At 39.8% G+C, this 25,006-nt stretch overlaps 1 protein-coding gene across 45 annotated transcripts in view; it reads right to left on the reverse strand.

Annotated features, from left to right (window-relative positions):
• The window catches only part of LOC108106243 (dystonin), an 82,580-nt gene that overhangs the window by 30,832 nt on the left and 26,742 nt on the right, over nt 1-25,006 (reverse strand). For 17 of the 45 annotated variants that reach the window (XR_005993686.1, XM_041817999.1, XM_041818000.1 and 14 more), the window contains 15 exons: nt 23,236-23,297; nt 23,079-23,096; nt 22,941-23,000; nt 22,391-22,480; nt 22,124-22,294; nt 10,671-10,950; nt 9,695-10,608; nt 9,265-9,633; nt 9,153-9,176; nt 8,101-9,019; nt 7,155-7,785; nt 6,915-7,050; nt 5,793-5,876; nt 4,924-5,145; nt 40-170 (listed from right to left, as the gene is read on the reverse strand). Coding sequence is in view for 44 of the 45 variants with exons in the window: in XM_041817999.1 (XP_041673933.1) it covers nt 40-170; nt 4,924-5,145; nt 5,793-5,876; nt 6,915-7,050; nt 7,155-7,785; nt 8,101-9,019; nt 9,153-9,176; nt 9,265-9,633; nt 9,695-10,608; nt 10,671-10,950; nt 22,124-22,294; nt 22,391-22,480; nt 22,941-23,000; nt 23,079-23,096; nt 23,236-23,297 (4,111 nt within the window). In the remaining variant the exon portion in view is untranslated. Of the gene's footprint in view, nt 1-39; nt 171-316; nt 1,518-4,923; nt 5,146-5,792; nt 5,877-6,914; nt 7,051-7,154; nt 7,786-8,100; nt 9,020-9,152; nt 9,177-9,264; nt 9,634-9,694; nt 10,609-10,670; nt 10,951-11,120; nt 11,895-14,719; nt 14,883-22,123; nt 22,295-22,390; nt 22,481-22,940; nt 23,001-23,078; nt 23,097-23,235; nt 23,298-25,006 lie in introns of those variants that run through there. The other 28 variants (XM_041818039.1, XM_041818040.1, XM_041818037.1 and 25 more) reach the window with 16 other exon arrangements.

Below are 25,006 nucleotides of genomic sequence, written 5' to 3' on the forward strand. Positions count from 1 at the left end.
GAATATTATAGCTACTCTTGATCTTTCAGATATACTCACTGTGTAGTGCTATAGGTAGTGGTGTAGAGATCCTCCTGGCGTGCAGCGTAGCCATCGCCAGTTGGCACGCTGCCCGCACTGAAGTCAACCCTAAAGGTCTTGAGCGGTTTCTGTAGACTCTCAGCGTATTGCTAAATGGCCAAAACGAAAAGCGATTTCGGTTAGTAAAAGTTAACAACAACTCTTGAAAAAAGTCAAAATTATATCTGAGACGTTGAAAGGCTTTGCGAGTGTTGAGGTGGTCAACGGGGGAGGGGAAGGATAGATGGAGTATTACCTGAAACTCGAACGCAAAGTCGTAGTCACTTTCCTCTGCCACTTGGACAGTCGTGGTTTGGGTTTTGGTTTTGGTTTTGGTCGCCTTGCGACCCGATCTATGCTGAGGCATGTCTAAGGCTTTCGTTTCGTTCAGTTCGACAAAGTCATAGTCAGCAATTGGTTTTTGTTTCGTTGGCTTAGGGGCTTCCTGAATACACTGCGCGAAATTTGATTTGTGACAAAAACATAAAATTAGAGATTAACGATTTACGATTTCTATTTAGATAGACGCGTCACTTTGAACTTGCTTGTGGAATCTCACTTAAAACTTTGTTTTTTTTTTTTTTGTATTTTGGAATGTTTATGGCATGCGTGAGAGTGATTTGATATGGCCACAAAGATAAAGTCACCGGCGATAAAGCAAACTAAAATTAACTTCAAGAGTGTCTAAGGCTGTAAAACAACTTTTCATGCTGGACTTAAAAATGTCCAAAGGCCCTTAAGACCTTAACTATATAATCCATTCACTGAATTCAGTTCTCTGACCTACACACAGGGATACTATATATCTTATTATCAGACCCGCAACGAAGCAGACACAGAAAATAAAAACAAATCACACACGAAGCACACACATATATATATATAGTAAAGTATATAGTATATAGTATATAGTATATAAACGCACACAGAAAGCAAAACCTAAAGCCTTTATGAAAATAGAAATGACGCTATATAGGGAGAAGGCCACAATCACTCGGCAGTGCAAAAACTCTCTCAAGAGGCCGGGCAAGAAATGGGTGATTACCCCCAAAGAGTTTCTCTGATTGTATATAACAGATCGCGGGGGGAGTGAGTCTTATCATAGACATCTGGTAATTTCATTTTTTTTTATCTTTGTTTGGCCATAATTCAATGGAATATGACTGACATATGGCTGCAGGTCAGAGACTTAACTTGAAATTGCATTGACGTCATTATTAACTTTATAAGAGGACTGCAGATGAAGTCATTGAAAAAGTGATCAATGTTTATGATTTGCATTTTCAAAATAAACAACAACTAATCGGTTGTTGTTGCTGCTGTTGCTGATGTTTTTCAAGGTTGCCCTAGAGTTGGTAAAAGCAACAAATAAATTATAATTAACAAACCATACACCGACACACATTTAGACAGTAAACACACGAGTACAGTGAACAATGATGTCATCAGCGAGGCGAACGAATATTTGATTATAAATGAAACAAGTTTGTCGAGCGCCCGCACAAAAAGCCACAACAAAAAAACAAAAAGTTAAAGCTAAACTAAAATCAGAATCAGAATTCTCAATGATTTCTTTTTCAGGGTTTCATAAGTAAGCAAGCAGATTAAACCGATTCTTGGCCCTAATCGACCGAGATGCGCTTGACACTGATAACATGACTAATACGCCACGTTGTGCCGGCTTTAAATGGGGATAAGTGAGAGCAGGCGAGAGAGAGGAAAAGCTTCTTCAATGAGAGCGTGCAGCATGCTGCAGTCTGCAATCGGACCTCGCCTATTGCGGCATCACGAAAATAGGCGCCGCCTCCCTTTTGCTTTTACGGCAAAGGCAAAGACCCCGAAACGCTCGCTTTCATTCCTGATTTATCGTTAGAATGCCGCTAAAAATATATATAAAAACACATATATATATATATAAAAACACTCGTTTAGCAGGCAAACAGAAGCAGCTTGTAGTTTAATCGATAAAATCACAGGGAAAGTGCAAAACAGTCGAAAAAGAGAACGAGTACTTTAGGTTTCCCAGGAAACCGATCGCTCAATCCACACATCATCGCATCATTACTGATGGATTGCACCTTATAGATTAGATAAGCGCCAGCTCTGACACTCCCGCGATCTCTCTACTTGATAGGAAGTCATAATTTACGCTAGTCAGCGCCAGAATTTCCACATTTTCGGGTTTATTTTTCGTTATAACTGCACTTTTTTAATGGATTTTTACTGCAACTTTTAATGACCCCCAACTAGCTGACTCAGTCATAGTTTTTCCTCTTCATTTTCTTCGTTTTTCTTGTGTGTGTGTGTAGCAACGCTGCTTTTATTAACAGCCAAACAACAGACTGCCGAAAAATATCAACATTCCGATTCTTGCGACATGTTCAAGGCTGTATTAATAATGGATTTCTTTTATTTTCGTTTTCACACTCTTCTATTTGCGTTTCGTTTATACTTTCAGTTTGGTTGCAAACCACTCGAGAGTGACTTCATTTTTGGTGGCTATAAAAAAAATTAGAACTCTTTGCGGCCACAAAAAATGGATGGAAAGTGTAGGCAGCGCGGCAACGAATTTAAATTTCTATTAACAAAATAAAAGCAAGGCAATGCGACACGGTTCGCATTTAATTGAAATTGAAGGCACTAAGACATCGACACGGACACACTTTCCATCCGCCATCCGTATATGTGACATCATGTCGGCCCATGCGGCGGATGAGCAATATTCTTTATTTGCCTATTTTATTTTTTTTTTTCATTTTGGGAGTTATATTTGCCTAGTTAGTTATCACAACTATTTAAATATTCACTCATAATTACACGCTCGATTCGAATTCAAATACCAAACACAAAAACCTGAGGTTTTGGCCTTTGTTAAATTTCGTTCACCGGCAGCGCAAGGCGGCGGCACACACAGCGGATACGCGACGTTACACAACCACGTCGCTCTTGGTACTGAATAGAGCCAGCGCCACAGCGAGAGTCTAGTGGCCAAAATAGAGAGCAAGCTTTTGTTGAGAGTTCGAGAAAAGAGAGTGGCAGAGAGAGAGAGAGGCGAAGAGAGAGCTTCCAAATGCCGGCTAGGCATTCACCAGCTGTTGCGCCAAAAAGGAAAAAAAAAAAAAAACAAAATAAACAATCCATTTACATTATAGGGAAAACTGGCTAAGGGCAGGGGAGTTCATGAAGTTTTCGGCTCCAAATTAAAGTCGAAAACAATACACGGAAGTTGAGAACAAAGTATCTGATGAAGAAAAGATAAAACCAGTTTGTGCCGCCACCGCTGCCATCTAACCTTCTAAATAACACATTTTGCTATTCAGTCTAGTTAAGCCAGCGAAGCTTCTGCGTCCGCCCCTGCTATGCATATCAAGTTGGGTTGAAGGCGAAGTGGTAATGGAGCAGTTATGATGTCACTCCAATGCTCGAGGCGAAGGCAACACCTTCGAAAAGCCGCCTCAATAGATCCCGAAAACAACAACAATTTCGGTTTACTTTGAAATGGATCAAGTACAGGTAGAGAAAATTCGGGGGTAAAGATGTTTGATTTTGGAAAGAAAACATGGATTATTAACACCTTTAGAACTTGTATGGTTTAACCTTTTATGTTTCTATTTAAGTAAAAAGCTGACTAGCTTAAACTGCAACCTTTTTAGTATCTTTTAAATTAGAAAATCAACTTCTTGAGGTTGCTGGTACAGGAAATATCTCTTCTTTATAAAGACAATTTTACAGCTTGAAATTTTAACAGATACCAAAAGTATCTAAAAGATATTTAAGCCTAACTAAAGTTGATTGAACTTACAAAGTTTACAACATACAAGTCCGGCAATCTCTACTCCACTTTAATTCTATGATAATTACCTGCTATTTACAAACAAATATTTAAACAGCCAGCAAAGTCTTCTAGCTAGTTAATAAAAATTCTTAATTGGATTTCTAAGATGGAGCTAGTCTTTGCAAATAAACAAATCCCAAAACCAGTTCTGGTTTTTTCTACTTTTCAAAAATAGTCAACTTGAGAGGGGGGACAGGAATCCAAAAAAATTATAATAGAAAACTTGACAGATGGCGACAAAGATGTTGATGACGTTTCCTACCATGGCATTGAATTTCGAGTATATAGGAACCCATATGAATGCTGGGGCCTCATTAATATTTATAGAATTCAGCGTCGTCATTATTAATTTGGAATCTGTCTCCAATTTGCCTAATTGGTCAGCCACATGACAATATCCATTGCTTTTGTTTTCTTTTCCATTCAAACTCCCTGACATAATGCAATGTTTATAAATATCCATTTGATACATTAAACAAATTACGGCAAAGACAAACGACGATCACGTTGACAGAAAGATAAAAAATAGTTTAAATTTTTTTATATACTTTTTTTTTATAAATTAATCAAGTTGTGATTTATGGCGGCAACATTTCAAACCATTGACGGAATGTCTGGTCAATTGGCATCTGATGTGATGTCATTATACGAGCATACGGCGGCTGTGCACCGCTTCTGAAGGTTAATTTAATAACACCAAACCGCCGGGCTTTTCGGAGCGGTAACAGAGATACAGATACAGATAGTTAGACAGTCACAGATGAAGGGGGAACGACAATGATACCAGAGAGAGAGAGCGAGAGAGACGTTCGTATTTGCATTTGAAAACTTGACTTCATATAGAAAACGAAAGCATAAAAAAAACTCGTTTTCGCTTGAACTTGAACCCCCCCAGCTTGAGGATTACGAAACTTTAAGCCTAATACCCCCAGCCAACGACGAGGTAAACAAACCAAAACTGATGTCACCCCAAACTCGCAAAGATCCTTTCAAGGAAGAGGGCATTAGGGGTAACCTGGATTACTCACCAGACCATCGCTGCCATTAACTTCGATGGCAGTTTTTAGCCTCTGCGACAGTTGTTCCAGCAATCTGTCGTATTTCGTATTCAGGTTGTCCAAACGTTGACTATAATACTGTGTGGCGCCCGGATCGCTGTCCGCCGGCCGGAGATCCCGACGTGGTGGCGAAAACGATGGCCGGGCCTCGAGCAGCCAGTCCACAAAGCGCAGGCATTTGCTATCGTAGATCTACTCCCCCAGTTTTTCAAGGTCCCACGTTGACATTTGTTGTTGTTTAATTGGTTGGTTGTTGTTGTTGTTGTTGGTTAATGTCGGTTAAATGTTAGTAATTTTGTGTGTTAAACAAATTCGGTTTTTTTTTTGGGGTTTTCAGGGGTAGGGGATTTTGTTGATATATTTAGTGCTTTTTATTTTTGTTTGTGTTTTTTTATTGATTAATCAATACGAAATTACTTTTTGGTAAAAATTGCTTTTTAATTGGTTTGTTTTGTAAGTTTTTGTTGGTTGGTTTTTGGTTGTTTGTTTGTTTGTGTTTGAGTTGGTTTGTCAGGCTGTTTCTGTTACACCCAAGTGTTATTGACGCACCTTTTACCCACTAAGAACTGGATCTTAACGTTCCAGTTAATGTTTTAAAAAGCATTAAATATATATTGAAGATTCGATAGAGAAACAGCTAAGAGTTGTATAGAGCTTTCGGAAAAGATTTGGGATTTCGGTGTTCGTTCGAAATTTCCACAATCACACGGTCACAGTCATACTTAAAGAGTTCTAACACTGACCTAAGGCAACCTAACTTTCCATAGATCAAAAAACTATCTTTCAGTTGCCTATAGATCAGAGATCATTCACACTACAACAGGCATACAAATTTTTACCTTGGCTTCGCGTATAAGTCGTCCTCCAGCCACGTTGACATTTTCGATTTTTGGTTTTCGTTCGATTGCAGCTCCGAGCAGTTTCTATAGATTTCGAGGGCAATTTTTTTGGGGGGTTTTCGATATTTTCAGTTTTGTTTTTTTTTAATATTTTTTTCAATTTGTTTTTTAGTTTTTCATTTATAATTTTTGATCATTTTGTGTTGGTTTATAGTGTGTGTAATAATATTTGATTGTTGTGTGAAAAAGTTGAAATTTTTTTTTTGGTTTTTTTTTGTTTTTGGTGAAAATACGAAAAAATTAGACAAAAATACATATACAATTAGTTTTCAACTACAAATACGATAATACTGGGTGAATATATATATGTATAGGTATATAATGTAACAGACCATATCATCCGATATAGGCCTATGTATATAGTAGAGGTGCAGCTTAAGTATCTAAAGGGGGACAAAGCTACAAACATAAAAGTATTTAAGTTTCAAAACTACTACACAAATTTGGTATCAATTTACAGTGTGGGGGGTTTGGTTGGTGGTTGGGGTATCGCTACAGATTACGTATATGGGTATAAGTTGTGTGTGTAGGTGGTGGTCGTCTTGGCCACATTTGGAGGAGGTCTGTCTGTATATATATGTACATATGTGGGTGGTGGCCAGCACTACATGTCAAAGATTGTTGTTGGATTAGACAAGAACTACGGCTATTATACGGACAAGGGACTGGAGATTTTTGTTTCTTCTTTACGGGGGACAGTTAACAAATGGAAATGGAGTACAAAAACAAAAACACAAAATATATATAATTATATATATATGGTATATAAAGACTAAGACATGTCCAACACCGGCAGGTTTTGTATCCCAACAAAAAATAGAAGAGCAAACTACATTTTTTGGACGCGGGTCAATGGCTACTACAACGGTTTCCATTTATAGGCTACGTATATATACTTTGTGTTTGGGCCAGCTTATAGAAGAGATCTCTGTTGGAGATCCACTGGTGGGTGGGGCAGCTAAAACTGATCAAAAACTGTACAAGGATCTCTAGAACTGCAGACTATTGCTTATAAGGAATGGCAATTTAAGTTCATTACAGGGGCAGTTTCTTTGTACTCACGTCTAGTTCGTAAGCCGAAGTGGCAGTGGGCATGGCAGACAGTCGCTCTGTAGTGCCATCCACCCATGATTCCTCCACTTGCACGCTCGACTGGAGATTCTTCATCAGCCCAATAGCCGTTTCGCATGAGCGCATTCTGTAAAAAGCAGGCGTTAGAGAGAGCGCAGGTTTATCTCCATCTATGGCCGCCAATGAGGCGATACCCACACATGGGAAAGAGCAGGTGCAGGCGCCACTTACCTTTCACCCAATTGATTGCACACCGAACTCCAGCGTGTGTTCAGACGCTCCACGTTCGAGTGCAGACGCTTGAGGTCACCGAGCACCTTGGTGGGCACACCCATGCGTCCCAGCTGATCGGCCGCATCGTTCATCTTGTCCATCTGCGGTTGCTGTTGAGTGATTATGTCCTGCATGTGGTTCAGTTGCTTGAACACCTGCTGCAGTCCCTCGGCAGTCGATGGCAGATCTTGGTGCCGAGCCAGCTCATTCTCCAGCTCGGAAATCACATGCTCATTGTCCTCAAGGCCAGCTAGGGAGGCTTCTAGCAGCTTCAAGCGGTCCTTGTGCAGGCCACTCTGCGTGTTCAACTCCTTCCACAGCTCCATCAGATTGTCCAGACTCTTCTTCAGCACGGGCGTCTTCAAAGCTATGGTGCGGAAAGTCTCCTGCAGATGCTTAAGCTCTGGCTCCAAGAGCTGCAACCTGCGCTCATAGTCCGAATGAATCTCGAGCACATGTTCCAGAGAGTCCAGATCACGTGGCAATGGAGCCAGAATAATCTGATCAAGCTCACGAGCCATGTCTTCCAGCTTGCTCTTGATGGCAATGCATTCCTCGGTGAAGATGCGGCTGGCCTGCTTGCTTTCCTCTGAAAAGTATAGAAAAGGACGATAAGTTTCAGGCTAAGATCACGTTTAGGTTAACTATCCGAAAAGTTGCCAAGATTACCCCTCGTTTTGACACTCGCGAACAGCTTCTTCATGGTTGACTAGACTTGACAAGACTAAGTCGCTTTCTGGCTTCCTGCTTGCCACTTGCCTCGGAGAAAACACGGCGGCATTAAATTCAATTAGCCTCCATCAATTAAACGCTTTGGACAGCTGGCGAGCGCCGTCAATTGAAAAGCGAGGCGAAAACTATCTCCTACCCTTCGAGATCCCCCTGGTGATACTCCCACACTCACCTTCGGCGCGAGCTCGCTTCTCGAACTCATCGAACAAACGATTGACCTCGTCCATTTCACGGCGCAGGCGTCGCAGCTGGGGATCGTTGGGATCGCCCTCGCTGAGCAATTTGTCGGCATCATCGTTGAGGGCACGTCGGATGGCCGTGCGCTGCTCGGGACCCATGGCCAGGAACTGGTCAAAGTCCCAGCCCTTGACCACACGAATGGTGGCAAAGATCATATTCTGACGCAGACGCAGATGCTTCTTTTGCCAGAGAGCCACGGAACGATCAAACAGTCGCTTCAGACGCTCGGCGGCATCGATGGCCTCCTGGTCAGGAGGTGGCAGTAGCAGGCAGGCACCTGGTATGGGTCCTTCCTGACCCTTGGCAGTGCGCACGCGCCACTTCACGCGTCCTGAGTTGTCCAGCAGCGTCACCGTCTCACCCTTTTCGATCTGCAGCTGACCCTGCTGTTTGTAGGCGCAGATGGCCTGTACTGGTCCCTGACGATTAACCGGCTGGCGGCGCTTGTTCAGAGGCACCACTGTCTGTGCCCTTCGCTGCAGTGTGGCCACTGTCTCGCCAAAGGCATTCAGCTCCTCGCGCAGATCCTGCATTCCCCTCAGCAAAGTTTCACCCTGATCCAAGCCAAAGTCTGACTGCGAGAACTTGCTGTTGAGTATTTCGTCACGCTTGGCCAGCCACTGCTCGGCATCCTTGATCTCGCCAAAGAACTGATGGTATTCGGTGGCATGCTTCAGGTGAACCTCCAGGCAGAGAGTCAGCTGCAAAAGCCAGGCCCACTGCTGTTGCAAGGCGGTCAAATGGGCTTCGATGCACTTGGAGGCTGGATGCTGTTGGTTAAGCAAGGCCTCGCCACGATCCAGGATGGTGGCAAAGTGCATTTCACGCTTCTCCAGTTCGGACATAAGGTTCTGTTGTGGAAGTTATTAAAATACAAATTAGTAAGTTATATTAACAGGAATCGAAGAAGTGCACTTGGTTGGTTGCTCTTTTTTTGTATTAGAAACTTTAATCATGGTATTTAGTAACCAATCGGGATCTTACCTCGTCGCCATTACCAAATGCACGCTTGTAAACGGATAGAAGCACAACACATACATATATCAAACTAGCTCTAGGTGGATGCAACATGGTCATGGCCATGGCCATCACTTACCTCATAGTATCTGTGCACGGAGGGTAGATCGAGTTGTTTGTCCGCCCAGTCGCGCGTGATTTCTACCTGTTCCTTTTCATTCAGCCATTGCAATTCAGCGGATGCCTGTCCCAGGAAATGCTGCAGTGAGTCCAAATCGGACAGACGCTTCGTCGAGGTGCTGAGCAGCTCGGCGTATACCTTCTGCAACTGATTGAGACGCTGTTGGTACAAAGCCAACTCATCGCCGGAGAACTTGGTCTGTTGGCGTTCGTCGTTGAGTATTTTCGAGTGGAACTGATCGATGATCTTGTGCTCGTGCTGTTGACGATCCAGTTCCTCCTTGACCGATGGCAGGTCACTGCCATAGTCAGCGGCAAGCAATTGTTTCTGCAAGGAAATCAAGCGATTAGTTTATATTAAAGTTAGTTTAAAGGCTTATTATACTAACCAACTTGTTCTGGCACCATTCAATGTGCTCCTGCAGATCACGGAAATGGGGATTCGTGTCGATCTGACGGGACTCGACCACCATGCGCGTTTGACGCGTCACCGTGGTCTCGTGGACGGGATACTTTAAACCGGACAGCTTCTGTACCAGGTTCGTGTGGAAATTGGTGCGCAGTTGAGCCCAGCGCTGGTGCAGTTTGTTGACCTTCTTGTGCAGCTCACTGACATGGGGATAGCGTCCCTCGTTGAGCACGTGGCAGTCCTGGTTCATGTCCTGGATGGGTTCCTCCAGGTGTCGGATTTCAGTTTCGAGCGCCTCGACAATGCTCTTGGCGTCCACGGGATGCAGACGCTCAATGCGACGTCCCTCTTCACCGATACGGGTCTCCAGATCGGTTAGCTTTTGATCCACATGCTTGATCTCTCGCTGAACCTTATCGGCTAATCTCTGCAGCCTTTCCAGTCGCTCGATCTCTTGTTGAAGGATCACCTCGCGATCCTGCAACGCCGTGTTCATGCGATACCAAGCCTTCTCGATAGCATCCGGACGCAGTTCAGCCTCCACGTCCACTTCGCCCACTGTCTCAAAGTAACGCTCCAGCTCCTTGTAGATCTGGATGAGCTTAGATTTCTCACGCTTGCGGGCGCTAACCTCCTCGCTGCGGAAACGCTGCAGATCGCTCAACAGACGCTTCATCTCGATGAGGGTGGGCGGGAAGGAGCGCTCCTGCAGGTAGGCGGTCTTCTCGCGGCACCAGTAGATGAACTGCTGGGCCAGGTCGCGGTATTCATGCACGCGACGTTGTGACTCCATGTCGAACAGTGGATGGATGGAGGGTGGCTCCGGGAACACATCGTACAGCGATGAAATGTACGTGATGAGGGACTTCTCATCCGGTTCGTTGGTGTCCACATCTAAAATAAAGGGTTTACCATTATATCTTAATCTTTAAAAATGAATTATTTAGCTGACTTACCCTCAGGATCCAGCAGACGCGTAACTCCATACTCCTTCTCCACAATGTGGAAGGCCGTCTCCAGGCGCTCCCTTGGCCGATCGTTCCTTGCCTTTCGCCAGTCAAGCAAGTCCGGTCGGTTGCGGTGCACCAACGCCGAGAAGGCCAATCCATCTCGCCACGACGACGTAAAGTCGTTGACACGAACGCCCGGATACCGAGCAGTCGAGCGACGCGCCCAGCGCAACAGGGCCTCCCGAGCGGATACGTTGTCCTCCTTGCCCACAACAATATCGGAGATCTGTGAATTAATTAAGAAATTAGTAAGTGATTAGGACTTAAATCTTATTAGAAATAAAAATCATTAATTGAGCAATCATTTGGTGAGCAAAACTGTGGCTAGTTCGTTAAGGAAAGGATTCGAAACTTTGATCTATATCCTTGCTACCCAACCCGGATCCTGCTTTTTACCTCTCGGCGCTGCGTGGACGACTCTATGGCCGGCGGCAGGGCACGGCGGTACTCCAACTCCGAACTACGAATCATTTTTGCCGGTGGTAACAAATCCTCGGCGGGCTGGGCGTTCTCCTCTGCCCTACTCAATGTGGTCACTTTCCGGACAATATGCGTGGTCACACGACGATGGCCATTCGGAGCCCTTTGCGATGTCTTCGTGCTCTCCACACTGGAGCCCAGAACCTCCGTGGAGATCCGTTTATTCCGTGTCACCTGCTGGTAATGGGCGGAAGAACTTCCACTCGACGGGACCAAGGCTCGTGTCTCCGAGACACGACGTGAGTTGCCAGCGGGATCTTGGAAGGTCACAGTGCGTTCAAAGTTGGTACGTTCGTGGGGCACGCTTCCCAGCGGAGATACACCCGGATAATCCGTGATCACCGCTTCCACAGTCCTTTCCCTCTTCGTCTCATGACGATAACGTAAGCTGGAGTCATCGATATTGGTGGTTATTGCCGGTCCCCGGGAGGAGTGAACCACCTCGGATCCACTGCTTAGGACATCGCCTCTGCCGCCATTCGTTTGCCGCACCAGTTGCTGTGTGCGCTTCAGCGTCGATTGCGAGCTGGAGTGCATGTTATCGCAGTTATCGTACTGCTATCGCAGTTATCGCTGCGCCTATCGTTGGTTTCGTTTGTTTCACTTTGTTTTCGTTTCGTTTTTCTTAGGGTTCGTTTAGAAAATCGTTTCGTTTTGCCGCGCGTTGCTTTTGCACCGATTTTCGTAATTCTGAGTGATTTACAAAATAAGTTTAATTATTTGCCGGTCCTTCTCCTAACAATTTGGCTTTAATTAAGCCAAAAACCTAAAGCCAAAGTCAAATCCCAAAACACCGGCACCGGATGTCTCGTTCTATGTGGCATTGCCCTAGACATTGTCAGAAACACCATCGCGAGCTGAAGTAGAGTAAAATTAACCGAAGTGGAGTGAAGTGTGGTATACAGCAGAGGGGCAGCATATGGAGGGAGGTGGTGCCCCATTGTTGTTGCGAATTATTTATTGTGTTGTACGTACACATAATTATCCCAACTGTCTGTCTGTCTGTCTTGCTCTTGGCGCTATTTGTTGCTTCTTTTGCTGCTGCCTCTTTTTTTTTGTATTTTTTTGTTGTTGCAAAATTTACACACATATTCACGGCAAAAAGTTAATGTACACCGCTGATTCATGGGCAGAGATTCATTAGTTTCGGAACACGCAAGCCTATTTTGCATAGGAAAATGGAGAGAGAGAGGGGAACGATATGGCAGTGAAACAGGGAACACCGTTTGTTTAAGGGCCTATTTTGGACTAGAGGAAGTGAAAGAGAGTTTGGAATATATTTTCTTGATATAGAAAGGCTTATTTCCTTATTGAGATTTATCTTATGAGCTTATAAGTTAAAATCATATTTTGTTTGTGAAAAAATATTCGTTAGAACTAAAAAATTTGTGTTATCGCTTAAATTTTGAACATTTACGGTTATAGTAATACTAAAAATTATTCACAATTTAGTAATTATGAATAATAATTTAGCAAAAATATAAAAATCTTGCAAATAGTCATAATTAATGAGAAGTTTTTAAAATTGTTAAGCTTTCAACAAAACTTTATGTTTAAAAAAAGTTATAAACACAAATTATTAATTGAAAAACATTATATTATAGAATTTACATGAAATCATAGCTATTAACTCAAATTTAATAATTCCAAATTACAAATAATGACATCAAATTTATTTAACTCACGTCTAAGCGTTAAAAAAAAATAAAGTTAAGCCAATATTTAGGGTCAATATAATCAAAACAAACATCAGTAATTGCTCAAGTGAAGGGGCAAATAATTCGCAAGTGTTAAAAATTCAGAGAGGAACAAAGTGGAAACAATGGAACAGAGAATACGAGAATGGGCTCGCTTAAGTTAAGGGCTGCTTAGTACTTAGTATAAGTAAACAGGAAATGAACAAAAGCTGAAATGTTTACCCATAACCATAACCTAATAAAGGGCAATAAAAACCAAACTTTAAAATCAGTATCGCCTTGTTACACCTTTGTTTCTCATTGAAAATCACTAGATTAATCTATATGGCTCAAGATCAATAAAAAAAAGTGAAACAAAAACAGTTGGCCAGACCAAAAAGATCGCCCACCCAAAACAGCACAAAAATCACGACAAATGTTTGTTTTGCATTGGTAATGGAGCCTCGGACTTTAACTGGAGGCTGATTTTAAGCTGCGTTCCTACGCCTGCGCAGCACCGTGACAAACACACACACACATCCCCGCACAACCAAAAATGCTAATTGCAGCATTTTAAACACACTATAAACGTATCTGCCTTCTCTTTATGTGATTATGCCAAAAACAAAACAAAAATTATATAGAGAAATAAAATACCTGGGGGCACCACCAAACACCAAAACACATTGAGAAAAAAGTGTCTGTGGAGGCGTCTCTAAGAGGCGTTAATGGCTTGACATTCTCAATGAGTCTTTTGAAAAAGCGTCGGCAGTAGTAGTGCCCCATCTGGTCTTTGCCTAATTCGGCTTTTTGGCTACTGTTCAAAGTTAGGAGATGGGTGATTTTTCTCTCTCTAAGTTGCCTGTCAATTTGCATTGCTCAACGACCGAGGAGCATACATTTAGAAAATGATTGCAACTCGAGGTTATAAATTAAAAGATATTAACTACTTAAAACCAATCAAAATTGCAAAAGAAGAGAGTTTAGCTAGGCCAGCTAATTTGTATTTCGAAAAGAGAATTGACAAATTATCTGGTTTTGGGGAGACATCAAATACCATTAAGAAAACATGAAATTCAGCAAATCAAATACTAAATCACTTAACAAGAGCTTAAAAAAAAGCAATCTTAGAAGGGTGATTCATTATATCCGAATCAATAAAAAGGCATATTAATTACCCAAATAAGAGATATAAATTAAAAATAATTAAGGAAGAACGAAAGCCAAAACAAACAATAAAGCATTGTTTTGGGTGATCTTAACCGAAAATTGTGAGATTTATTTTTTAGGGGGGATTTGTGGGCAAATAAATTAAAATTAATAAAGCATCCCCCAGAGACAATGAGACAAGACAATAAAAACACTTAAAAAGACCATTGAAAATTGCAAAATAAAATACGAGACACACACAGAGAAAAGTGTTTTTCGAATCTACGAAGTGGAACAGCGGCAAGATTGAGATCGCAACCGAAACGAGATGATATAAGACGGGGGGTCCGCGAGATCAGCAGGGGTGTACGTCATTATTTTACAGTTACTTGACTTGACTCCATTCGCGGGGCAGCAGCACATTTTGTTTGCAAACAAACAAGCAAACCAACAAACAAACGAACGAATTGAAACACTTTGGTAATAAACTCGTCATAAAAAAACATATAATTGAAATGGCAGTCAATTGCCGGAGATTGAAATCAATTTCGATTGGCGGCATTTAATAAATCAGAAACGAGAGCGATTATAACGCAAGATTCTGACATCATGCCAAGTCTTATTAATTGATTGAAATCACTTTTTCGCTTTGAGCTAAGACTTTGGCTTTCAAAGGGGCTGGCTACACACACTTTAAACAGATTTTCCGAGATTTTCAAGCTAACGATTTCCCGTAGTTTTGGAATACCGGGGTTCCCGAGGAACGCATATGCGTTTATTTTTATTTTTTAGCAAATATTTTTAATAGAGAGTGATCGTGAAATGTGTGCGGCGGCGTCTCGACAACAACTAAAACCGATCGGGCCAAGTTAAAACGCTTAAAGTGTGGCTTTGGCCAGGTGTTGACGCCTCTGTCGACGGTAACGTCGTCGTCGTAGTGCTGCTTTGTTGCCTTTTTTTTACAGGCAAGAATAGAAGCGAAGTTGAAACAAAGTGGAATTGGCACATGGTGAATGCTGCCTGCGTTGGCGTTAACGTTAACGTTGACGCTGACGTCAACGTTGGCTTCAAAAGTCGCGCTTTATAATATGGTTTATATATACATATGTATGTATTGGAATTGCGATCGTGCTGACAGCTGTGCGTGTTTATGTTTGTGTTGGTGGCTCTCTGCCATCCCCGTTATGGCCTGCTGGCTTCACTGTCGGCGTTGCTGCCTCTGCCACGGTTCCACCTGATTCTGCCACCACTGCGGTCTGCTTTGATGACGTATTTGCAACCAACACCTGTATTTTTTGCCACCGCTGTCATGGCAACGCTAAAGCCGATGCCAGCAGCGACGCCCACGCCAACGCACATATGTAATGCAGCGGCAGCAGCAGCAGAAGCAACAACAATAACAAGGGCATTGAGGCTTGAAATACCCTTACGAGCCCATAATTCCTATGGAAATAGATGTATCATTTAATCAAAACACCTACGGTTATGAATTAAGGTTCGTTGTATCAAAATTATATGATTATATAAACATCTTAATTAAGATTGTAAGAAATTTTAACATATTTAAACTTTTATTAGTAGAAAATAGAAGCCCTAAGTGCTGACATGTAACTTTAATGGGTAAAAATGTATGCCTAATTCATTCATCTACATTGTAGATTCTACAATAAATGATCAAAATAAAGATTTATTTGCTTCACTTTCAGGAATTTGCTTCACTTTCTTATATATAAGCACTCCTTACTAAACCAAGGCATAAATCAAACTATAACTACACAAATATCTTCTTTATCAAGTAACTCAATTACTTTTATTACTTTAACAAAGACCCTAATCAATTTGATGAATGCAACAAGTGAACGTCAAAATTTTTGATAACTTTATTTGATACTTCCGTTCCAAATTTGCGTTTCTGTTAACCTCCATCTAAGGGTATATGAAATGAATATGATCCCCAAAGAAAATCAAAGCAAAGCGAAGAGAGAGGGTAAATTACACAACACACCCGGCTCGAGGTTTTTCCTCTCTCATTCGTAATTTTGTTGTGGTAGCCAGCGCAGTCATTATTCCAGTGGTTCCAAGTGGAGGCTAGGCACTGGGTAGTACGTCATTCCAGGTACTCAAAGGTACAAGAACACCATAACAAAGAATAATCATAATAATGGAAACACAAGACGCAAAAGTAGAAGTTGATGATGGCAAATAGAAAACAACGCAAAAGGCAAAAAGATATAGAAATGAAGAAGTAGTCGAAACGGTAGTGGAATGTTGTGTGAACAACGAGTTTTGATTAGAAAAAAAAAAAACTTAACAAACTAAAAATAGTAAAAGAATAAAGTTAACAGCGAATGGCTGTGACCCCATGGTATTTTTAGGGTCTTCGCAGTTGGGATTCGAAATCTCATAACACATCACGACCAACTCATTACATTTTCTGCAGAGTGACCCAAAAACCTGGCTAAAACAGAAATGACCAATGACGTTAACAGGTTTAACTTACAGCAGATGATAAAGGGCAGCCGGAAAGAGTGAGAAAAAATGGCAAGGAAAGTGGGAAAAGGCCAGGCAAAAGAAGCACTTTAAGGAAATTACAAGATTTTGGGGGTATAATTTGGCTTATAAAGTTATTTTTACTTTATTTGTGGTGATTAAAATCAGCATTTAATATACCAAGATTACTTATTTTTTATAAATTTTATATTATAATTAAGTAAAGATTGCAAAAAGGCTTTCAAAAATGCTATAACCCTTTTAAATATTATAATTATTAACCACTTTTTTGTTCAGCAATTATAGTTATTAATTTCTAGGCTATATACTTTTCATAGTCCAAAGATATTTCCGACTTATGTAAGACCATAAGTACAGCTGAAAGGGAAGCTCTACATTATAATTAATGCAAATTAGCAACAATCACCGACACATTGCATGCCTTTCCCCCATCAATCTCCGGCCAAATATGGTCAGAACCCAGAATTATTGCAATGATCCTGCACTTAGAAAGTCCAAACAGATTCAAGTGGGTGTCGAAATCTATATGCGAGACTGATCTAAGCTATCCAGACGGAAGTGCCTTTGATACGTATCTGTGTGTGTGTGTGTATGTTTGAGATACAAACACTCAAGACTGCCAACATGGGTTAATTAGCATGTTACATGCCTTAAACCCCCAACGGGTGATGCCCTATATGGAGTAAAAGCCAGTGACTACTACCTTAGCTGTTGTTGTTGTTGTTGTTATTGCTTTTAGCCCGGAATATTTGCTAGCCATATTTATGTATGGGTAATAAATACTCTTAACTGCTGTCAGTTGTTTTTCGATTCACACACACACTCGAATATATATAGTCAATACAGGTAGACAGGTAGACGGACAGGCGAACGTGGACCCCACACCTTGAGTTCTCTTTGCGGGTCTCTGAAACTGTGCAACTGAATTGCAAATCTAATTAGCTGCTGCAGGAATGCAGCGAGGGGGAGTGGAATTACAGGTGGTAGTGATGCTAGTATTACGGCTAAGTACTCATATTGGGCATTTGCTTATTAATAGTCGTACTATATACATGAACATGATGCAACCCAGTAAACAAATGCCGCATTATGTTTGCCACTGCAATTCGTAATTTGAGCAGTGTTTTGTTGCACTTGAAATGCGCTGTGTTTGTGGTGGGAAAACAAAGCGGAATCAGTAGCTGTCAATGTTCAGTCAGTCTACTTACTAATTTTTCACCCCCTCGGGAATCCAACACGCAGAAAAATATCTAATAACTTGGCTTTGATCAATACTATTACTATTACTATTTATCGATAGAGAAATATCACATCGATATTCGAGTTTGCAATCAAAATATCATCAAGTTTTTATCAACAACCTATACTATATCAGATTTGGTTACGACTATTAAGATTTACTGATTTTACAGAAAATCGATAAATAAAAATCGCTGATATTAAAGCTTAGAATAATTATATCAATAATATTGCCTCAACAGTCTTTACTCTTAATGATTTCCCCACAACTATTTCGATTAATAGATTTTAAATCATATCGATAAATAAAAATCCCTTCGATACTAAAAATTTGTTTTTAATCATGATCCATAATGATATGTCATGGTACAAAAAATCGATAAGTAAATGCCCCATCGATAATGAAGGTTACAATCAATAAATATATATCATTACATCGATAACCACATTTACGTTTAGAAAGCTTAACATCATTCTTCTCTGTGCACCTTCATGATCTAGTTATTACCCTAAACACCGATCGGAACTTGTGGGTGAGTCTAGTGATGGGTGTAGGTGTCACAACCAAATACGTCTGACATTCCTAGGGATATCACCGTGTGGGAGCTCATCATAATCATGAACATCATCATTGGCAAATAAAATCGTTTACCTAGTCGCTTGTAATTCCATCTACACACTTGAAATATATACAGCGGTGAGTTTTCAAATTAATTACAAGTCATTTGAAACACACACTTACACTCCACAACACGATTCGAGTGCAAACAACTATTCTAGACAGATCTTGACATTTGCATACCAAACAAGAAAGAGATGGCATTTGATAATTAGAAAGAGAAAGACGGAGCGGACCAGGCACACACAGCTTGTTTCCTTATTTGAGCAAAAGCTCAACAGATATATCGATTTATTAATGAAACTTTGTTTGTTTTTATCTGCGATGGCTAAAGATAGATTTCGAGATCGAAATCGAGAGATCGAACCCACACACGGCCTAAGCTATTCAAAAATTCAGTCATCAATGTCATAAATTAAGACGAATAAGTGCATCTGTTATGGTTATTGTTGTTGTTAACATTCAGTTTTGGCCATTTGATATGCCAGCTGGTCAAGTTCGTCGCCTGCGTTGAAGTCTTTCGTTTCGTTTGGCCAGAACCAAAGATTGCTGATGTCATGGGCAGGGCAGTAAAAAAAACGCCACCTGATTCTCTCTTTTTTTTTTTTGTTTTTTAAGTAATTCTCGTTATTGTCTTGTTATTTCTGCTGTTCCCCCTCAAATCTGGCATTGACTTTATTGTAACACATACCTTAACGTATTATAATAAATCAAAAAAAATGCCAAAAATATCCAAAATAATCTTTTCAAATTCGAATGATGACGTGAGAATCTGTCTGTTTTCATTGTTCATTTTTTTGGGGGCTTTCTTTCGAGGCGTTACTTTTTCATGGCTGGGCGCTTTGACTAAACATTTGTATTGGTCATGGCATTTTGGCCAAATATAAATGCTTAGCATACATACACACTCGTATATAGTTAGTACTCTCAAACTAACAAGCAATGAAAAATGGCAAATTGCTAGGGAAATTATCTGATGCTCATATAATGAAAACGTTTGTCAGAACAATTCGACACAGATCTCGGCGATTTGGCACACACCGTCGCCTTGGGTATCGCGGCAATTTATTATTCAAATTTAGCAATTGAGCGGCTTAGGAAGTTTACGTGGCAGCCGCAAGGTTAACTCAAGATTTGTGGCACTCGATAGATATATGGCGGCTTGAAGTGCACTAAATGGTAATGAAAACAGTAAATCGTTGGGCTGGATTAAATGACTTATAAGGTATTAAGCTTTTGATATGTATCTTAAAAGATAGTTCATAACAACTTTAGTGATTTCTGATGGGTTTTCCAGTACAAAGTTTAGCTTAAAGGTAAAGGAAACTGAACAAATTCCGACCTAATCTGCATCAATTGGTTAGCTTTAAAGGAAAATTAAACCAAGTTCAAAATTATTTCCTCAAAATAAAGTTGTTATAAGCAACTTTTATAGCCCAAAGATCATCATTTGAGAATATTTCTCCACTCAACTAACTAGAGCGTGTAAAAAGCAGTAATAATTAAGCTAAAAGCGGCCATAAATATGCACTAATTTGTAGTGAGATCAATCGGAACCACGTGTAAGGTACTTGAGAATCACTTTAAAGCTCAACAGGTTTTATGTCTCAAGTAAGTAAGGGGTAGAGTAAAGTCACTGATTGATTGTGTTGTGTTTTGTTTTTGCTTTTGTTGTGGGTGGTTCATAGATCAAATCAATTCGCTTGCACAATTTATAACTTAATTACAAGCTCAAAGCAGCGTTACAAACAGCCAAAGGGGCTGCTGTTTAGAAAATTACTTTGGCGCTTATTACTATTCGCCTTAAAATCTTAATATATTTTCCCAACGTTGACCCACAAAATCCAACTGATCATTAATTCAATATAAAAAAAACAACTGAAAATAGGTATTATGTCATAAATGTTGATTCTGATTTGACTTAAGTTTTGTTGAAAAACAAAAAAATTAAATAAGATCTGAGAATCGCTGTAAGGCAAATCATTTGGTATGCAAAACAAGAAATATCCTTTTAAGTCAAACGAACTTCATTTGCATAACTCTATACTATATATATATATATATTTGTAAGATCGCATGACATCAGACACCCGCAATATACATAAATCCTTGGCCACAGGCAGACAAGAAATAATGAAAAAAAATCAGAAAAAAGAAAAACAAAAAGAAAAACAGTAAATGACGCGCGATTGAGTTTCACATTGTCAAGTGATTTACAATTCGTTCGCCTCAATTGAATTGAACGCCATTTGGCAGCCGCAGTTGCATGTTGCCAGTTGCCAGTTGCTGGTTGCCTCATGGTCGCTGAACTGGCAGCATCATTGAGCATTTATGTGCGCCATCGATCAAGTTGGAGTCAAGCAGCAAACAACAAGCCGCAGCCATGCATCTGCGTTTCGCCGCCAGTTACGAAATAACCAAGTTTTTGTTTTTATTGCATTTTGCCAGTTGCCAGTTTGACACACATACTGCGGAAATGTATCTCAGCAAGCGATGAGTCAGTGTCGAAAATAATTCAATCTTTGGGTTTTACTAATCACAATATCCGTTGCACAAAGTCGTTTTGAATGCTGTTTGTATTATTTTATGGCTCTTTAATTGGAAGATTTTTATTTGAGATAAAAACTTTTAGTGGCTGTTGATTAATACTGATTTGGCATTATTGTTTTGGTTTTTTTTTTGTATTAATGATTTGTTATTAGTTTTTAACATACTTTTACTAAAAATTCCTTTATGAGATCATAATTTGTTTTATAATAAAAATATTCCAAATATTTCAAACTTTTTATGTGGTTTTGCAAATCAAAAGAAGTTTTATTATTGATGAAAAAAGTCCCAAAAAAGTAGGTTTATTAATTATTTAAACATTTTAAAACCACAACGTATACTTTTTTAATTAATAATATGTTTTTAAAGTCATAATATTTTGAGATATATATTTTTCTAAAATATTTTTTATACTAAAACTTGAGTTTCAGTTAAGCAAAAGCACGGCCATTGAGTAACTTTTTATGTTTTTGATATCAAAAAATGTCAAAATAAAGAACCAAAATCAGAAAAATAACCATACCTTAAGTAGAGGAATAGTTAGGGTATCTTTTTCTAAGATCATTATTAATTTATATTTATATTTATTTTTATTGATATTTTTAAGTTATTTCGTTAAAAACTGAATCCCAACACAGCTTTATCTCTGTACCAACTCGCCTTGCCTTGCCTGCCCAGTGGCTGTGTAGGTGGCCAAAACCAGCCCCTCCTCCGCCTCCCACTTCACCGGCTTTAAAGCCAACTTACGGCCTTGCTGTTGACGAACTGTAGCAGCAGCGGCAGCAGCATCGTTATGTGTGTCAGTCAGCAGCGGCGGCGGCAAAGAGAAGGCAATCGAGTTGCCTTAAAAGGCTGGGCCGCGTTCGCCAAAAAAAAATAAAAATATAGTAGCTCATAGCGTGTCAAGACTGTAGCTAACTGGTGGTTGTGTGGGCTGCTGCTGCTGCTGCCAAGCCAGCTCAATGAATCGATCCAAACGCCCAAATGAAAACAAACTCTAGACGGGGGGTCACCTTCAGTCGCTAAAGCGGTACGTGGGCGTTTGCTGTCTCGCTGACTTTGAATCGCTGCCCACCCAAAAAAAAGCGGCGCCCACTATATTTTTTCGATTTTGCTCCAATTGCTCAATCAATGAAGTACTATTATATAGTATTTTGTAATAAAAAGAAAAAACTCACCTGGAAGTGTAATATAATAGTCCAGATCAGACCCAGGGTCAACTTGGGATTGCCATCGACAATATCCTCGGCACGTATATTGACCAATTTGATTTTCTTATAGCGCAAAAAGTCCAAAGCCATTTGTGCATTCTGCAGCATATGGAAACGCATTTTACCCTTCTCGCGTGGCTATAAATAGTAGACGAGATAGTTAAGTAAGTAACAAGAAAAGACATTGGCGAGAGCGTGACAAAACTGCTAAGAAATCAATTGAATAACGCTTACCAGGTGTTCGCCAGATAGCACCTCCAGGAGTGAAAGTAAATTGTGACCATCGCGCAGATCTTCGAACAAGTCCACCACACGACGATTGGCCTGCAGGTTTTTGGGGGAGGCGGTTGCCACATACCAAGTAAAAGGTGAATTCAAATAAATTAGAGAGTAACCCAAAGATAGAGTTAAAAAAAAGTAAAATCAAAGACATGCAAAAACACAAAACAACTTAAAAAGAAGGCTGGGACTGAACAGCCAAACAAATCGCAAGATAACTTGAAGATTTTTGGTTAAGTAGCAGCAAATGAAAACTCAAATGGCAGTTAAAAAGAAAATATAAAATAAAATTATAATGCTTTTAGCAAGAAAACTCAAAAAACTGAAGAAAACAACATCAATTTGCAGTGAAAAAGAAAACTAACAAAAAACTTTTGCTAGGAAACTTGCAATCAAAAAGAAAAAATATCAAACTTTCTGTGAGAAAACTCAAAAACTCAATAAAACAACATCAATATTTTATTTAAATATTTAAGATTAATCTCTTTTTTTAATCCCAACTTACAGACTGAGAACAACAGGGAATGCCATTTGTGGTAACACAAACATGTAGCATAGTATAGGTCTGAAAATCAGCAGGAAAATCAGTTTAAAACTTTTTATAACCAAAAACTAAACTCTTTAAATATTAACTAATTAATACCTTAGCATACTTCCAATGCTGCTTGTGGGAAAGTGGGGTAAAAATGTTGGAAATTTATAGATTTAATCAGTAGGTTTCATAAACTTGAGTTGTGTTTTTTTTTCAATAATTTCTTTGTGGGTCGCCCTGTGTTAAGCTCGCTGGATCATTAACTCACCTTTTTCAGATGTTTGTTAACCCATTTTGTGAAAGTCTTCTTCTGAATGGCATCGCGTTCGTCTAAAGTGGGGAATTAGTGTAAAAAAAAGAGATCACATATTAGTATTTCTTGATAAACTTGATTTTGATTAGTAGTCAAAATGTCAGAAACAAAAACAAAACTCATGCATTGCTTGGGAAGTTTGTGCCGAAAGAAGAGCCAACGGGAATCACGTCATCTTTGTGATTGAGAAATCTAAAAATTATGCTAAAATGCTCAAAAAATGTTAACGCCCACCTTAAAAGTTATTAATTTAAGGCAAAGATTATTTTTGGTTTTTTTGTCTACATTTTTTATGCCTTTTTTTAGCAACTTTAAAATGCGGGCGGGCGTTGAATAATCTTTGTAGGGTCTTAATTAACTTGTTTGAACAAATGTTCCTTTTCCAACTGTTGCTAATTAATGTTTTATTACAGTTTGATTTTCCCATTTGGCCCCACTCTCATACACCCCCTCCTATCTATATTTTCGTTCAGGGTCTCGGCAAAACTTTGGTCAATGTTTTTCCTTTTTGGCCTGATAAATACAAAAATCGATAAGAACTGGGTGGGCGGGAGTTAGGTAGGCAGGCAGGCAGGCAGTTAGCTTTTGCTTTAGCTTTGATTTGTTGGTCTGACAAATGACGTGTGTTGTTTCTTTGTTTGTGGGTAAAACCCATCTATAGATAAGCTAATGGTCATGTTGCCACAACTTTCGACAAATTTTTAAATAAAGTTGTTAAGCATTTTTCTGTGGGAATTAGTAAACTTTAATAGCTCCATGCAGGCTGGGCAATTATTTAAGTTAAACACCCTTTTTCAACGACGCAATCTAATCAGCGGTTAACAAAGGAAAGGTTCTGCAGAGATCCATAAAAAGGCAAACAAACCCTAGGGAAAAGTCAACGTCAACGACTTGGAGTAGAAGTCGGTGGGTGTACTATAAAAAGGTATTAAAAATCGGCTGATAAACCCCGATAAATTCAAGTGCCAAACATATAAAGCCATAAACGTAGTAGAACAGCGCCAACGAGCAGAAGCTAAAAAGCAAAACAAAAGCGCTAAAAGATAAAGCATAAAGTGGCTGAGAGAACAAGTGACTATAGTTGAACGATCTTAACCAGTTTAGCTCTACCTCTCTCTCTTCTCCACTCTCTCTCTCTCTCTTTTAACTTCACTTACTCTCTTTTTTAAGTGTGTGAAAATATCAAAGAACGAAGATTAAATGCCCTTAGTAAAGGGTATTATTAAGTATATACTTAACCACCGTTTAGGCGACAAAAAGTCTGAGCAGTTTAAAAAACTAACCTACTTGTTTTGGTCAACAAAAGAAGCGTGTTTATTGATAAACAATTGGCCGGCCAAAAACTAATTGGCAAATACGTGATGGATCGTCGCTGAGAATTCTGTTTAAAGTCCAACAAGACAGTACTAACTGGTTATAGCGAAAAGAGTTTTAAACTGCAAAGAGCTATAATATTCCAGAACCAATTAGTCAGTTTGGTATGACTAAGTCATGAAAACATGTTTATGGACAACTTAGAACAACTGTTATTTAAAAAGAAAGAAAGAAAACATAACTAGTGAATAGAAATTTGAGGAATTCTATGACTCTTACTAAGAGGTTCTTGCCTTTAAGGTTAGAGCTCTAAGTACTTTATATACCCTACTAGTAGTACGTACTAATAGTAAGCTTAGCCAAGAGAGTAAGACCTCGATCTTGAACTTGTTTCAATCCGCTGATGACTCAT

The sequence above is a fragment of the Drosophila eugracilis genome, unplaced genomic scaffold (genome assembly GCF_018153835.1).
Source record: "Drosophila eugracilis isolate 14026-0451.02 unplaced genomic scaffold, ASM1815383v1 contig_1172, whole genome shotgun sequence".
Lineage (NCBI taxonomy): Eukaryota > Metazoa > Arthropoda > Insecta > Diptera > Drosophilidae > Drosophila > Drosophila eugracilis.